General features: G+C 45.7%; 1 protein-coding gene across 1 annotated transcript in view; it reads right to left on the reverse strand.

Moving 5' to 3' along the window:
• The window catches only part of LOC105285468, a 38068-nt gene that overhangs the window by 2963 nt on the left and 18052 nt on the right, over window positions 1-17053 (reverse strand). The window contains exons 2-5 of the mRNA XM_020033661.2: window positions 1395-1561; window positions 850-1107; window positions 360-544; window positions 43-282 (exon numbers count right to left, since the gene is read on the reverse strand). Of these exons, the coding sequence (XP_019889220.1) occupies window positions 43-282; window positions 360-544; window positions 850-1107; window positions 1395-1561 (850 nt within the window). The remainder of the gene's footprint in view (window positions 1-42; window positions 283-359; window positions 545-849; window positions 1108-1394; window positions 1562-17053) is intronic.

Here is a 17053-nt window from a genome sequence, read left to right on the forward strand (position 1 = left end):
GCTATACAATAATTATAATATCGTGATAATAATAATCATCACCTTTCGAAATCATATTCTTCTTCTTATTACTCAGCATCAAGTTATTTCGTAGTTTCAGTACAGTTTTCTTCAAAGAATCCAGCATTGACGGTTTAGCTTGGGGTTTTCCGTTTCTAATCGCAACTGGCGATTCCCGCAAAGCGATAACATTATCTGCATACGCTGGATTGTACAATGACACGATTTCCGGTTGATTTCGCGTGTCAACGTCGAGTGAGTTCCTTTCCTCCGTGTTCGAATCTAAGAGATCGTCTTTTATAAGCTGTTTGAAATGAGACTAGTGAGCTTAACGCTGATCTGAATTATTTCAATAATACCAGAATTGACGAGAGTTTCACGAGCGGGCTTGTAATCACGAAGCCAGAGATCCTCGCCGTTAGTCACTTCGAGATTCTCATTAGAATTCGACCAGTCGCCCGAGGAATGGAGATCCCTTTTTCTGGTCCAATCTTTCAGTGGTTGATCGGCCATCATTCCTCCCTCGTAGACGGCTCTATCTAACCTACGATGGTGGAATGAATTTCTTTCTATCTACTTCGCACGCGCTAGCTTTTAGAAGATTTGTTGAACACGGCGATGTATTTAATCGATTAATTTAATTTGTCAATTAATCACACAAATATCGCTACAAAATATTTATTTTCTACTTATGATGATTGAAGACATGCCGATTTAAAGAGAAGATATGATGATTCTGACGTTATCAATTATAAGAATTTTTAAAGGGATATACTAATTTCTTAATGAATGTAATTTGCAGAGCAGTAACGTTTAATGCCACCGACGATATATTTTTCCGTCGCTTACATGTCAGGGAATCGATAAGGAACGCGAAAATCAGCGTCTTCGGCATCTCTCTTGAAAATTTCGTTATCCAGGTAGACTCTCTGTGGGACATCGCGAGCACTCTCTCTCTCATATTTCTTCTTCTGCGGCATCCACATCGCTTCATAATTCCGATCGAAGCCCCTCTTGCCGCGTAACCCACTTCCATAACCAATATCAGCCTGTTCTAGGACATCTCCCGTGTTGGCAGATACCGCAGAGTGCTGTTCTGTATACGGACTGCATCGGAAACATTCTTATTAAATCGCTCAATAGAAATCGGCGCGTTTCTAAATCGCCGTCGAGTGGAAATATGTATCGAGGTTGTTGGAAACTTTCTCCGATTGAGGCGGACGATTGAATCGAAGTAGGACGTGATAATTAAAATTTATGCATACCAGAGTAACTTTATGGATAATTGATCAATATTAAGTCTATGAATAATTTACATCAAATTTGTTTTACTCTTCCCTCCTTTTTTCCTTCCTTTTCTCATTAAAGTGACGGACTGATCGAGAGTCTCTTACTCGTCTAGGTGAGGTCCGCGATTAACGTGACGCGTGGCATGATCCATCCACTTCAAATTATTCTGCACTCGCAGGACATGCTCCAAAAATCTGTTTAGGGCCGCGCTATTCCCCTCGTCGCCGATCACTGCGGATCCGCTCGCGGACTGGTTTCGATCACCCTCGACCTGTGTGTGAAACGATTTCGCTTTAATGGACCCATCGATGTGATCCTGTGTCGCTTCCGCCGAGCGTGGAGAATCATATATTGGGGAACCGAGAATGTAATCGCAAGAATGCGAGAAAATTAACACTCGCGCGAGTGAATCGCGAGTACTGCGTAAGGATTTAAAAAGAACGTCCTCCAGCGGCATCCCGGTCGTCGCAAAGACGGACGGGAATGTCCTGTCGCTGACAATCCCTTCCTGCCCGCCCGCCGGCACGTTGGCGCGTTATAATAATGCCGGGCGGACGCGTTCCCGTAACGCATCCCGCACGTACCATTTCGTGTCGTCCTTTTTCCGAGGCGCGCGCGGCCAAGACAATGGGATTCTACATCCGGGAGCCGCCGGGCACGGGGTGCGGTGTTATTAAAAATTCACTCCCTTCCTCCCCCTCGCCCACCCCTACCCCTCCTTCTGTCCCGTCCTCCGCTCTCACTCCGGCCCAGCGGCTGAAGTGGCCTCTGGCAATCTGCATCTCATTCCCGGTGGGCCCTTGTGCCATCAGGTGGCTGGCAGCCGCGCGACGGAAAAGGGTGGAAGGCTCTTTTCCTCTCTCTTGTTCCTTCTCACTCTCTCTCTATCTCTTTTTTTCTTGCTCTTTCTCTTGCTCGTCGTCGAAGCGTCGCGACGCGGAACGCAGTTTCGCGATGGGGCAAAGCGTCGCGCGGCCGGTTCGCCGAACAAAAAAATCTTACACCCAATTACACGCGACGTTTAACTAAATAAAGACTCGCCGCTCGAGTATCCCCCGCACGGATGCGTCGGTTACCCTCTCGACCCTAACGCGGCTCGAGGGGTATGGAACCTAAAATTTTTTTATTAGACTGCCTGCGGTAATGGACTGCCTTTGTCGCTTGAAGGAGACATCTAATTTCACTAAAGTAACGCGCAAGTACTATCGCTGCGGGTGCATCAGGCAATTCGTCGTATCGGCACGGGCAAATATCTTTAAGAGGGTCACTGTGGCGTCTTACGATGGAAAAAGATCATTCCGTCTCATTATTGTGTCATATAGCCGGCGCTCCCTCGAGTTCCGTTTTAATCGCGCCGAATTCCTGTAGGATACATTAAGGGCGTCCCGATTCCGTTTGCGAGAGAACGCGAGTTGCTCCTTTTCTCCATCAATCGGCCTTTTGCGGCAGTCGGGTACCAAAAGTGCGACGGGCATAATCAATCACGTGGCGTTTTCGGCCGCAATAGAGAGGGGCGGTAGACGACAGTTCGCATAGTTCCGAAACGGAAACGGTAATATCGCTGGCCCGGAGCGACCAACCCTTTGTCATTTTGTCATCCGGCTCGTAAGGACGAGAGCAGCGAGTGCTGGTGAGAGTGATGTCGTTGCGGTACCCGTATACGTCTTTCTCGCCGAAAGAAATTAACGCTTGAGATATTAAAACGCGCTCGAGAACGGAAGTTTGTCATCGCGCGTCTTTCTCGATCGTTCGCGCTCGATATCGCTCCTGCTATCAATCACGCAAGATGATACACTCGCTCTTTCACAGCCTTTGCACCAAGAACGGTTCTAACAAAAAAAGCGCGACTCTGAATTAACAAACGCAACAGTATTGATTACATGAATAAATTTTATACCTTTCCATGCTGTTGCAGGAAAAGTGCCGATTTCTTCGGGTTCTTAATTGAGTCGAATCCCACCTTCGTCGTTTTGCTTGCACCGTGTTTATCAATTTCCGCCGAGCCGAATGCAAAAATAGCGAGCGTGAGGTAAACCAGAGAACACGCTCGAAGGCTGAATATTAAAACGACGGACGATCTGATTACTCTCTTCATCCTACAAAATATTACACAATATTGATTATATTATAAGATTATCTTCAAACGCGTTACTTTCTATGCAGCAAGATTCATGAATGTAAAAAAAAGTAACATGCATTGAAAAACACAGGCAATCGATTTTTCGATGAGCGGCGATTAACACGAATCGAAGAAATGGAACAAGTCGATTCAATTTAGCTGGCAAGCACGCGCGCAAGAAAGAGAAGGAGAGAGAAGGCGAGGGAGAGTTCGTCACTTCATAAATCCGCTCGCGGAATTGCGCACGCGTATATGTATGTGGCGCGCGAAGTATATAACGGGCTATTAAGTCCCGATCTCGGGAAGACATTAATTTCACGGCCGCGCATAACTTTCCTGTCACAATTTGCATTCGGCCTGGGCCTTTCCCCGGAGCGCGCGGCGGGAAATTAAAAACGTCCGATCGTAAAGCCTCGAAAAAGAGATGAAATATCATCTCGCCCCCGCGTTCTGAATCGTAATCAGCCGTATTACTCGCCGGCGAGCGCTTCGCGTCTTGTTCGATTCCTTTGCGCGGGCTGGAACTGGAAAATTCGACGGGGGAGTGTATTGTAGAGATGCATCTAACTTTTTCTTTTCTCACGGAAACACATGTGATCCTCGTGGTTTCTCTTTAACGTCAATTATTCCACGGAGCAACGCCAATCGCGCGCGCGGTCGACGATATGCTCGAAGGATCTTTCTTCCCCGCTCTTGCATCCAATATCTCCGTTTACGAGTCCTACCCCTGCTTGCCACTCTTTCTCCATCATCCGAAACAAAAACCACAGGGAATCGCTATTCAGTGAAAGCGCAAAGGATAAAGACTCAAGTGATCGTTTCGTCCTTCAGCGATCACGCGAGGGAGAAGTCGGAGAAAGATATCCAGGAGGGTTGCTCGCTCGTCATGATCTCCCCCGAACGAGCGAGTCCGAGAGGACCACCGACATCGCGAGAGTATCGTCAGAGCGAGTGGCATGAGCGAGTCGGATATTTTTGTTTCGTTGAGGATCGTGAACATAAAGGATCGCGGGCTACGAAAAGGCAACAGAGAGGGCGGCGTCGTGGACAAGAGGCAGCCGGGGGTGGAGAGACCGAAAGGAGGAGAGCATGGCGATATAATGTACCGCGTAAGAGCCATTAGGTTATTAAAAACAGTGGTCGCTAGATGCGAATAATGAACCGGCTGGTGGCCACCGAGGGGTGCGACAAAGGCGGAAAATTAGCCCTGATAACTTCACATTTGAATGTGGGGGCTCGGGCGAAGGAAGGGAAAACGAAGCACGTTGGTAATCTCGACTCGTCTCTTTCTGTGATGACGGGGTTGTTCCCATTCGTTTGTTCCTTCGTTCCTTCCTTCCTTTCGTTCGTTCGTTCGTTTATTCGTCACTGTGTGTTTGCGAAGACGTCGCAACGCAAAGACGTCTTGATCTCTTCGGGCGTAATGCTCGTGCGATTTTCCACGGAGGGGAAACAATATTCCTTCTTGCGGAATTAGTCTCGCTGATCTTTGGTTTCCTCTCACGAGAGAGTAAAGAAGAGAAAGTTCAAACGAAGAATAAAGATGCATGCTTGTGTATGCGCGATGTACAGGTGATATTCAATGTATATAAAAAAATTGAACTTGATCGGACTTGGTCGTCATTGGCTCAGCGATCGGCTGCATGTATCTATGTGTTTGAAATATACAAATAAATTTTGTACGAACATTTGGTTAGCTTTTGATATTTTTATTTAAACTTACTTGAGTTGCAACTTATTACAATGTTCAATATTCAATTTGCAGATGGAATATTCAGATTGAAGCGATTTTCAGTCGCACTTTAAAATGTTTGATGAAAACAGAAAAATAAGGAAAAATGATACATATGTAGAGATCAACATGTCATTGTTTGATCACGATTACAACTAGTATTTTTCTTAAATTTACCTGGTACTCTTTTGCGGCTACGAGCGCCGGATTAGCAACTCGTTTTTGCACGCGCGCTCATGCACATGTCATCATCGGTGATAACGTTCGCGAAAACGATCCACGTCACTCCGTGCCAGCTGAATTGAATTGCACCCGTCGACGTCTCGCGTAACAAATTTCGATCGAGCACCGATTGTTTCGCGTCGATTATCGATTTTGATGAAAAAAGCGCGTATATCTTCTCGCGGCTCGCGTACCCATTTTTATCGCTCACCAGCCGATATAACATTCGTTAAATCCAATAATTACATACATATTTGAGAATGTTCGCGCAAGTGCACGATTAATCATTGAACTGGCAAGTAGGTCATCCCGAATCATTCATATCGAGTAACTCACAATTCCAATCAAATTGCTAAGTACTAAATTGAAAAGCATGCTATTTTTTCCGTGAGAGCGTCTTCGTTAGCGATGGATGTCGCATCAATTCGTCGTGTAATCCACTTCTTTCCAATCTTTCTTGCATGACTTCACTTTCCATCAGCCATTAATCTCCTTCGTGCAGATCGATCGTCTCGATTATTAATCGAGACTTAATCGAGCGACTTCAAGTGTAACAGTAAACCCGAACTGCCTCGAGAAATGTGGATTAAAACGCACCTGCGAAAGGCAGTGCACACGCACGGCGTCTCTTACAGCGGGACGAAGTGCAGTTTGTTTTACGCAAACTTCTTGCGTAGAGGAAATTTCGTTACGAGGTTTGCAGCCCTCGCAGGAAATAACCGAAATCCATGCGAGCGAGTCCCGCGAGCGCGTAGAATAAGGGTCACGAGTTAATTCTCGCACATACGAGGCTCAAATAAGGAACAACGATCTAGATTAGGTGAAAGTCGATTCATACGATCCGCCTTATAGCACAGCGCCTCGTTGGTAATTGCAAAGCAAAGGTAAACCTCAGTTAAATTATATACAGATGTAAATTTATTCTCATCTGAGAAGAACGTATGCCATAATATTGAGAAAAAAGACTTCAGCATCAAACAACAGATTTTTAAAATGTATACTATTTCGGTCGACAAGTAAATCGAGATAATCTTCCAGTGAAAAGATTCAGAATTACTATTCGCAGTCAACTACTATTGGCTCGGTAATAATTATAGTTAATAATGCATGAATTATTAATAAACGGTCGTATACTGGCATTGCAATATTAATAACACTATTAGTATCAGTAATATCATCACGGTACTCTTATATAATGGCAGCCATTGGCGGAATCATTTAGCCGTTTAGCCAAATTAAAGCTCTCGGCTTTGTGTTTTACCACGTCGTTACGTCAATAATGCAGCACGAGACCGTCGATGTGTAGTACAATACGAATCGCGTAACCACCAAGCTCTCCCCGGCGAGCAATCGCAATGCCCATTAGCGCAATGTAGCCGCGTCCTTTTGACGACAACGACGATGACGCAGGTACGGAGGCGGACGTCGGATGATCGCAACATCCGCGTGATCGATACCCCTCGGTTCATTCGGCACATGTAAACGCATTGGCTCGTGCACCGTAATGGGCCAATGGGCGTTTTGTTAAACTCGAGGCCGAACTTTTGTCGTAAACTATACGCTTTATACGCGGATAGAGAGAAAATGCGGCACGCGCATCTGTGCGGGGCGATTAGGCGGGAGTGAAAAGGGCGGAAGCTTCGGAGGGACCGGAGAGGAGAGGAAGGGTGATACGGGAAGTGGATGGAAAGGACAGAGCAAGCGAGGCAGGAGAAAGAGGAAAGAGGAAACGCTCAGCGCGCGTGGGGGTGCGGGATGGTACGCGGGGTTGGTTTCAATTAGGAGGCAGTAACTCTCCCGGGTATTGTTCATTTCACTCTAGATTTGTATTCCCCGTTTGTTTGTTCCCGTCGCATTTGCGTTAACCTGAGCAAAAGCGAGCCACCATGCGTGTATACGCGATCAGCCCAAGCGGAAAAGACGAGGCGGGAAAGGAGGCGATGACGGCTTCGGCTCTCTGATTTTCAGCGAGCGGGCTCAGACCGGAAAATCAAAACGCGGAAGTGAATCACGGCGGCTAAAGAGACATTATACTGTTCTGACTCTCCCGCAGAATCGCGTTAAATTTTTCTTGCAATTTATTTGCTCATCTGTACATAGAGCGCGCTGTCATCGCAAGATTTGCCTCACAAGATTTTAGGAAAACTTGGAAGTGATATTTTTTCTTCCAGAAATTTGATCGCCGGAGTTTCGCAACGCGATCGGAGAGTCATCGCACGCTGAAAAGCAGACACAAATTTCGTTCGTTGACTAACGAGCCATTAAACGGGCCCGTCCTCCTACCCCCTCGTTCGTGGCGATACGCAACGTTATTCGCTTCATTAATAACCGATAAGCTCTTTCGGCCATTACCAGCGGTCCGTCGCGAGCGAGAATTGATAGAATTCGCTCGCGGATTTAAGTAGAGCGCAAAGGGGATTCGCGTAAATGCATCCTTGGGCCGCGTTAATGGAGGCGGTCGATGCCGATCTATGCGCAAAATTGCCGTGAATTTTTCGCGTCCGATGTGTCGCGCTCGTCCAACGGAATAATTCAAGCAGTCTTTATTAACGGCACCGCAACAGAAATCGCTTTATATGCGCGAGAGTCGCGCGGAATACGCGAGATACCGCGCGAGGAGTCCCTAATTTCGCAAATATTCGCACGCGGGTGTCATTCGGTAAACAATTCGAGTAGTTTACAGCGAATGTTACAAGGCGAGGCGCTCACGGGACCGGGCGGTAAACAATTCGAGGCATTTTAATGGGGCCCCCAGTGGGCCGTAAGCAGGACACGAAACTAACGCGCGCACGTAAAGACGCGACTCTCTTTCCGAACGAAGGTGAAGAAGCCTTATCCCCTTAAGGCCGCCGTACGACCGTCGAAGGGGGTATACGCCATAACGTGCCTTCGATTTCGGATGAGACCTTACGCCCGACTCTTGATCTGCTCCGGGCTTGCCTCTCGTTTTATTTTTCCTTCGTTTTTGTCTGCCGCGCTGCCAAATCCGAAATAAATTTGTAGGCGACGCCGCCTCGTATTTAACAAGCTTTCAGACGGTCTTCGATTTCCACGACGACTCTCCCGGGTAGCTTCGCTGTCCTTATTCTCGATGAATCGATGGTTATTTCTCAATGCTTGATTACAGAATTATCGTCCGAATTATCAAAATTATCCGATCTATTGCGTGATGCATGAAATGTAATAATCAGCAAGGCAATTGCGATGGCGATTAATGAAGATAAAATTTTGGTGAAAAAATAAGGAAGAAATGCTAGAGAAGGAGACTTGATGTCAGATTGAAGTTTCTCTCATAAAATTGAAATAAATGTAGTTGAATATGAAGATTTTGTCGCTGTGCACTACCAGCAAGTTTGCCGGACTAATGCGCCGTTTACGCTGACTTTATTCGCTATTGTAAGCAAGTAGAACGTTCTCCGCTTGACATTTTGCATCCGAGGGAGTTGCGTCGTGGCACGAATTTTTATTTTCCATTCGCTTGAAATTTTACATGGGAGAGGTCCGGGCGGCTCGTGCTTTAAGCGCGCGATGCTCTTAAGGGTGCGTTCACAAGGACGATCGCAGTAACTCCGAGTGTGGCGGCGTCTAAACGAAATACGATAAGCACTTAGCCGGGCCGTATCTATCAAGCATAACCCTTATGCCGTTGCTTTGAGGGTGTGGTGTACCCTGGGGAGAGCCCGGGACCAGGACAACCTCCTGGAATTTATACTACGGACCTCGCCCCCTCGTCCTACCGCGGCTTTATCACTTATTCATATAGCGTTGCGCGCGGAAAAGTTGCCCTAAGTGCCTATAAACGTTTAGTCGCCGAATGTTTCTGCGTTTCCCGCATCCGCGCGACTCGATATCATTCGATTCTTGTCACTGCGGAGTCGCTTCGGTCCTCTCGCGTTGATGCAAAACCAGAGACGCGATGGTTGGTGAACGATGCTGTTCGAAATATCTACCCGATAATTCTCGACGTGCAATTAGTTACTCTTCAAAGTAAAAAAGATAAATTTATTGATGGTCCTTTCATTTAATACATGTATACGTATCGGATATTTAAAGAAAAATTTTTTTCCTTTTTCTGCGTTTTAATATCGTGCTATGCAGAACTTAACTGATCTACTAAAGTAAAAAGAGTAATACGATAGGAAAGTTAATTACTGTTCGCTTATAAATTTTTCTATACTTTGAATCGACCGTTCCAGAGTTTTGTTTTGTTCCTAGTTATTCCTGAGCTGCATACAATCATGAATATTTGTTTTTTAAAAAAAAGGTACGTGCTTCCGCGTGCCAGGAAATTGATCAGCGTGCGTATTGACAGCCTCTATGCATGAATTATTGTATCACGCATTGTACGCGCGTTTGGCGAGCGAAAATACGTTGAATGTGCAGTAATCGATATATTCTGACTTGATTATCGCGTAATGGAATGTAAACGGTAACGCGTTCGCGACTCTCGCGGTTAAGTCGGCGTGTAATTAATTTTGTTGTGACAGCAATTGAAACATACGCAGGCGCGACCGCTTTTAATAACAGGGATCTTCCGCGTAATTGGAAACAATCGCGGATTAAAATATCGATGTTCACGCTAATGATCCGTTTTCGTTCGGTGGTTTGCGTGATGCTCGCGTAATTAGACGGGGGATAAACCGGCAGCCGGCGATACTTATCGCCAGAATGCTATACGACGGTACGCCTGCGTCGCGGTCGAAATGATTTACGATTTCGAGACGACAAAATCCCGCTTGATTCCTTCGGGATATTCCTCGCGCTTGCTCTTCGTATCACGCATCGTCTTCAATCCATTCTGCCCAGAATTTACTTTCGGAATTACTTGCGCGCGCACTCTCATTTCTAACTCATGCAAACACGATTACAAATCCATATTTCTGTCACAATGTGTATGTATCGAATCACATAATTGCAGCGTAGTAATTGTCTGATTTCACTTTTACTTATCTCCAGCAATTATTGACGTTTATTGCTCAAATGTAAAATTGAGAAATAATTAGAATAATTCTGGGATAGATGGCTACATGGGAGAGATGATCGATTGCTCCAATTTCGTTACTGGCCGCAAAGCTGTGTTATCAGTCTATGATGAGCTTTAGTTGTATTTGTAATAGGAAGTTTAACAACATAATTGTGACAATATTTCCATTTTAAACTTTACTGCTGAAAATTTGTTCATAAGTTATCAGTTCCGCATAAATATCAGATATATTTAGCTTGAACTGACAGAAACTAAAATTTTAGATTTACTTAGAACTTTTGGCTTGCAGTTAACGTCGTATAGTTTTCATACAAGTTTCCTCGTGCCCGCCATGTTTTATAGAATGCTATAGATAATCAGGAGAAATGGCTATAGCAACTTCGAAATATTTGGTCATCCGTGGAATTATTATTATTATATTTTTCTATAAAATTTCCCTCTTCTTTTTAGATATCGAACAAATGCATACCTAACACGGGTGGTAGAAAATGGAAAGAAAAAATCTAAAAAATATTAACTAGTTAAACATTTTATTTCCCTAAAGTGTGAGATTTGATAAAAACCGGAAAATTCTGCAGTCACTAGTTGATCCTCATCGATTAGTTTCAATTGTTCCATTCGTCGACATATCATCGGTCCACCGCGATGCGTAACGTTTAGAGACAATATTCGCTCCATTCGACAAGTCAGAATTAAAGAACACAGGATTATCCCTCGGAGAGCGCAAAATAGGGGAAAGGCACCGAAGGGTGGTTACAGAAGAACGGGGTGGAATTAAGCATCTCGCCTGAAGAGACTTCAAGTCACTTCAGCGTCGTTCCTTTCCCTTCTTTGGTACGACAAGGATTAAAATCTGCCTGCTATAGCAGCTCGTATCCGCCCCTCGCTCTTCCGATATTAAACGGATGTCGTGATATCTCGATGCCTGATCGCCTTATACGATTCTTTCCTGCCTTCTATCGTAAAACTTAAGATCATACGGTTTTCCATGTCACTAACACACTCGCACACCTACAATCACATTGTTTTGTGCATTATGTTTTAACGTACATTGTGCATGTTGTTATATTATTTTATGTACAAAATATATAGCCATAGGAAATCATGCGGCTTTACTTAGCTATTATTTAATTATGTAAAAAAGATTTTCTTATGTTTAAATGTACAAAATTACTATTCTTGGTAATTAGAAATTTTCATATTAAAACTGTAGTGAAATTGGAATAACATATTGATCGTACAAGTGAAACTGTGTATGAGACTGTTATTACCGCGGCGATTATGCGAGTCGCAGTTTTGTGACGGCGATGTTTTTTCCATTACTCGGTATTGTGCGCATTCGATTATCTACGCGTTACGCGCATGCAACAGTATCAAACTGTCAGCGTGTTTGACAATTCAGGAAATTACCGTATCACGACAGGAGCTAATACCGCTGATTACATACAACTCGCGCGTCGGTATCGCGACGGCGACGCGCTATCATGCACGTGTTACAAGACCCTTCGAGTATACCTGGCTTTAATTATTCCCAGCTACGAGCAAATAGTACGAACCTTCACGTGAGACACTCTCACATACACGTCTGTGTAGGTACAATAAAGATACATTTTAAATCATATGTCATTAACAAAGCAAGTTAAATTAAATTAAATTAACTCATAATAATGTTAGAGTATAAAACGCGAATACACGCGTCCATAATAATGCGTTACTCATGTCCATTAAAATTTTATGTTTCTGTAAGAGTACAGATTGTGAATGGCAGGCGCGGGAAAAATACGGGGGTAACAAACAGGGGAGTTACCAGAATCATCGGGAGAGCAAAAAGGGGGCAACTCGCGAGCGTATATTCTCGCGCGCCTCTCTGGTCATTTTCCCCACGAGAGAGTGCGGGGGAAGGGCAAATTATTTTCCAGTCGTTCGCCCGGTAACCCACCCCGGATATATAACGGGTGATTCGTCGAAATTCCCAACGGGCAGAACGAGCACTCCTATACAGTCGCAGGCGGCGTCAGCCGCGTAGACGGCCTCACGAAATATCCCGTCTTATGGTGATCCCACGGCACATCCGCCGTCCTACGAGCACAACCCCATAACTCGCCCGTCGCAGTTTAGTCCCGTGCGTTCACCGTATGCGGATATGTCGCTCGCATGGGCCCTAATGGTATTGGATCTGCGATCTTTACGCGTCTCGGTGCGATGACCGAGGACAAGAAAATAGAAAAGTTTGCGTTAGCGACAATAGAAAGTCAAATAAGACTCTCGATTTGGATCTTCCCTTTATTGTTTACAGTTACTTAAATTAAAAAAAATAAAATGTATAGTCAGCATGTCTTTTTTAAACGTTCAATTTACAAATCTACGAATAGAAATTTATCCGTCTTGTTCTAATTTGATGAGATTGACGCGAGTTTCCTTGCCTTTCAGTACATGCGATTTTTTTCAAGGAAATTCGGATACTCTTTTTGAAGCAAAGCTCCATAGAAGCATCTTGGAAAAAGATTCCGCTCATACGCAGTGCATGACTATTCATACAGAAATCTCATTTATTTCAACGTATCTCGGTCCTTGTTTTTCGCAAGGATGGTATTCCAAGTTCGCGAAGCGATCGATCATCTTTCCTCCGAAGTATCCCTCGTTACTCGACACACTCGAAACCTCATAATTAGTGTCCGATAGCGCTCGAGTGGCGGCGATTTTCCAGGTCGGCGCATCGGGAAAACGCGGTCTGCCCTTTCCGCCCTTCTTTTCCCCGCTCATCGTCGTCACGTGGAAAATTCCGTAGACATTTCCCCCTTCCCGATTGGTAAGCCTCCACTCCTCCTCCCGCTATCCAGCCTTGGCGTCACTTTTTTTCATTATTTTTCAGCATTCTCGCCGGCAAATGTATCTGTGTCCTCGAGCGCGCGCTGCGCCTTTCATCTCTCGCGTCTCTGCAGGCGGAGCACTTATACACTCCGTACCCTCTCGGTTTCGTTCCCTCTCCCGCCACCATTCCTGCACCTACTCTCCTTCGGAACTCCCTTTTTGCCTCTCGGCGTTCCAGCCCCGCGGCATCCCTCTGTCCCTTTACTTCGCGTCGCACTCGACTTCCTCGTCTTTCGTCCTCTCTCCCCCGCCTGGTGGTCTCTCATTCTCAGAGGAGAGAAACGGGGAAACGCTCCGCTCCGGAACACAGACATCGCGCGAGCTAAAATACATCGTGATTTTAATACTTTTAACTCCTTTATAATCCGCTTTGCACCTATACACATCAAGAGGCCGGGTAATGCCGGCGACATGCTCCACTCTACTTTCCGTTCATTTCCTCGCCCCGTTCATCCCCGTCGAGCCGCGAAAAGATCGCAAGCTTGAAGCGGGCTGCAAGTTGCACGACGACGACGACGATAACGGCGAACGGTTGCAGGGTGACGTACGCGGCAATTTTGCTATTCATTTCTGTCTATCAACGACGGAATCGTATCACGACAGATACACTCGGAAAACGCGGACATCTGTCTCTCTCCAGTCTTTTTATGTAGCAATTTAGGTCGCGAATGGATTCTGTGAATATAAAATCTGCATGCGTGAATTGGAAAGCCATTTGTAGAACGTGCCGGATAATTTTCCCGGCGCGCTTCTCGCGTATCGCCGCGGTCTTTGTCCTGATTTATCAGTCGCGAGAGCATAATAGGTTTTGCGGACGATTACCCGTTCCATATAAAAATCGCTTTATGATCGATCGCGAAATACGCGAGACCGGAGTCCGTGATGCGTACATGTTTCAAGCATGTCGCGAACGTCTGCGAGTAAGTATCCACATCCAATAAATCGTAACCGGAAATGCTGTCACCGGGCGAACTTAATGAAAGGTGACTTCTCGCTTTCGCGATTCCAGGCGATTTTAGGTGGTTTGTAAAGACAGGTAAGTTCGGAGAAAATCCCGCCATCGAATCTTACTGACGGTCTTTAAAGGGATTTTAGCCGGCACGTCGTTACACGCGGAAGGCTGACTGCTAAGTAAAGATTGCAAGCAAAGGGGTTGCCGCCTTAATCCGTCCCGGATGTCTGTTTGTGGTATTACCGCGTTAAGGGATGAATCTCCAAGACGCGGCTATATCCCACACCCTCGCAAACTCGGCCGTTCCGCAGTTGTATTACGCATCCGCGAACGGTTTCGGATTCACCGCGATCTTGACAGCTGTTCTTGATTTACTTAAATTATTCTCGCTTAGCTTCCGCCATAGCGAATTAATTCTGCGCGCAATAACAAAGCACGTCCTGTGAATTTAATCGACGCGCTTTGCACAGTGGAAAAGTCGTATGTAAAATATCGTGTTTTGTATTCACAGAATAAAAGTAACGCTTGCATGTTTTCCGAATATTTCAATAGGATATTTCAGTTGTAAAGTTGATTGTAAATATTAACTTCTTCTACTCCATGAAAGAGCTTTGGAACGAAACTTACTTGTAACTTATCTTGCCTTCCCAGATCTGTTATCGCAAAATCTTTTATTATTATGTCCATGAGAAAATACAAGGAGCCTCTCCTCAAAAATATTTAACATCTATTTGCTACAAAGCTTCCAAAATTCAGGAACGTGTCATCAGGCAATATTTCCATCAATACCTATTTCTCAAACTTTATTCGAACTCACTAATTCCAATCATCTTTTCAGAAATAAAAAGAAAGAAGAATAAAGATTAAAAATCAAAATGTACAATTCGCTCAACGAATCGCGATAAGATTGCTGCAGCCCTTTCACGCTGACTCGCCGCGGAAAGCCCGAAAGGCAGGCCTCGACAATCGGCGAAGGGTCTCGCGCTCGTTTTAAGCAGGCAGCGGCCGTGTTTCTATTCGCAGCATGTAATAGTTCGATAGCTTGGTGCGCTTCGCGCGAATTTGAATGGTCGGCTCTCTCTCTCATCAGGTAGTAGTAGGTGCTATGCGCGATGCTGTGACGACGGCAACGGCAACGGCGACGGTGGCAGCGGTACGCGTGGCATACATTCCGAACGCGCGGAATCATGCCGGTTGACACGTCGTCTTCTGACGGGACGAGGACGTTCCCGGTTGCGCCGGAAACGCAACGTCCGGCGATAATGTCCGTCAACAGACGACGATGCGACCGTCCCGCCAAACAATGCGCTATTGTTGCCAACTTATTCCATTACAGATAACTCCCCCGTTCATTGTCTCCTCTCGCTCCCTCACTCATTCCCTCTTTCTCTGTCGCTCTCAATATCTCTCTCTCGCTCGCTCCCATTAGCTCTTCCACCCCGCTACGCAATCCTGATGCTGGTTCTCCTCTCTCATTCTTGAGCCTTGGTTACAAACTCTGTTGCACCTCGCTCTCCCTCTTTCTTTCTCGCCATCTCTCTTGTACGAGGTCTTTCTCTTTTCCTATCTTCCTCGAAACCTCTATCTCTCTGTTCTTTGCGTTGTCCCTCTCGTGCTTCGCTCCTCTTTCGTCTCCATTTTACGGTACTTTCTTTCTCTATCTTTTCGACGGCCCTCTCGCGAGACGTAGGGTCCATCTCCGCGACTAAAGAATGCACCTGGGATCGTCGCGATAAAAGAAATTGTGCCAATAAGTACGCCCCCACCGATAATTGCTCGATCAATCGCTCGCGGCTGGTTAAAAGGGGCCCACCCTCTAATGCATTCGCGCTCGTACATGCTCACGATGCGGTTAGCGTTTTATGAGGCTTTTCCACAAAGCTACAACGACGGCGGTGCCGTTGGGAGGTACTATGCATCCAACTCGATGCCTTATTTTTCCCCATCGTCGCTGTCTTCTTCATGGCAGCCGAGAATATCGTGAGCAGTGTAATTAAATATTCAATTGTTACAATTCACATAGATTTTCAATAAAGTTACAATGAATTTGAGTCAGTACTAACGGAAAATCATGCATATCTATAATTCAAGAGTTACCGTACCATAAAATATTATAAAATAAGAAATCATTCTCTTTTAGATAGAAAATGTTTTTCTATTTATTGCAATATAAAACTGCTAATATATGATAGCAAAAGTTTATTCAATAATTCACACATCGTGACGAGTACGAGTAAGACTTAAATGTAAAAAATACTAATCAGACATCAGAAGGCAAATGTAATTTAAACAATATTAAATTAAAATAGCTTCTACACTGAATTCTCTGCAAAGTTACATGAATACCCAAACTTTCGGTCGCGAGTAACTGCGAGTAACGTACAAAAAGTACAACATTTCACAGTAATCAATGGAGGATCAGCAGCTAGCGTATACGTAAGCTCGAATACAGATATCTTTGCGGGGGTGCAAGCTGACGCGCGGCGCGGGCGCGAGCGCGAGCGCGAGCGAGTATTCAAATCGCGGGACCGAAGAAGTCTCGCGCGGCGGTCCAGGCCACCCCGACGCGACGTGGGTGCCGTCTTCTCGTAATGCCGGGTCTGATATGCATCTACGTGCCTGCCAGGGGCAGAGCCGCCCCGGCTTATTAATATTAAACAGCGCCACTTTCGCCGAGACGACGAAAGCGGCCGCGCCGCTATTGTCGATCGGCTCGAGGCCCGGTCGCCATGCCGACTCGGGCCTTAACTTACCCCGTCGCCGCTAACCGAGGACACTTTTAAATAGCGGAACAAGCAATCCGCCGCTGGATGGGATTGTTCCCCGATCCCCGATGGATACTTCATCCCCCCAGTGGCGCGTCCACCCTTCCCGCGACGAGGT

The sequence above is a fragment of the Ooceraea biroi genome, chromosome 1 (assembly GCF_003672135.1).
Source record: "Ooceraea biroi isolate clonal line C1 chromosome 1, Obir_v5.4, whole genome shotgun sequence".
Lineage (NCBI taxonomy): Eukaryota > Metazoa > Arthropoda > Insecta > Hymenoptera > Formicidae > Ooceraea > Ooceraea biroi.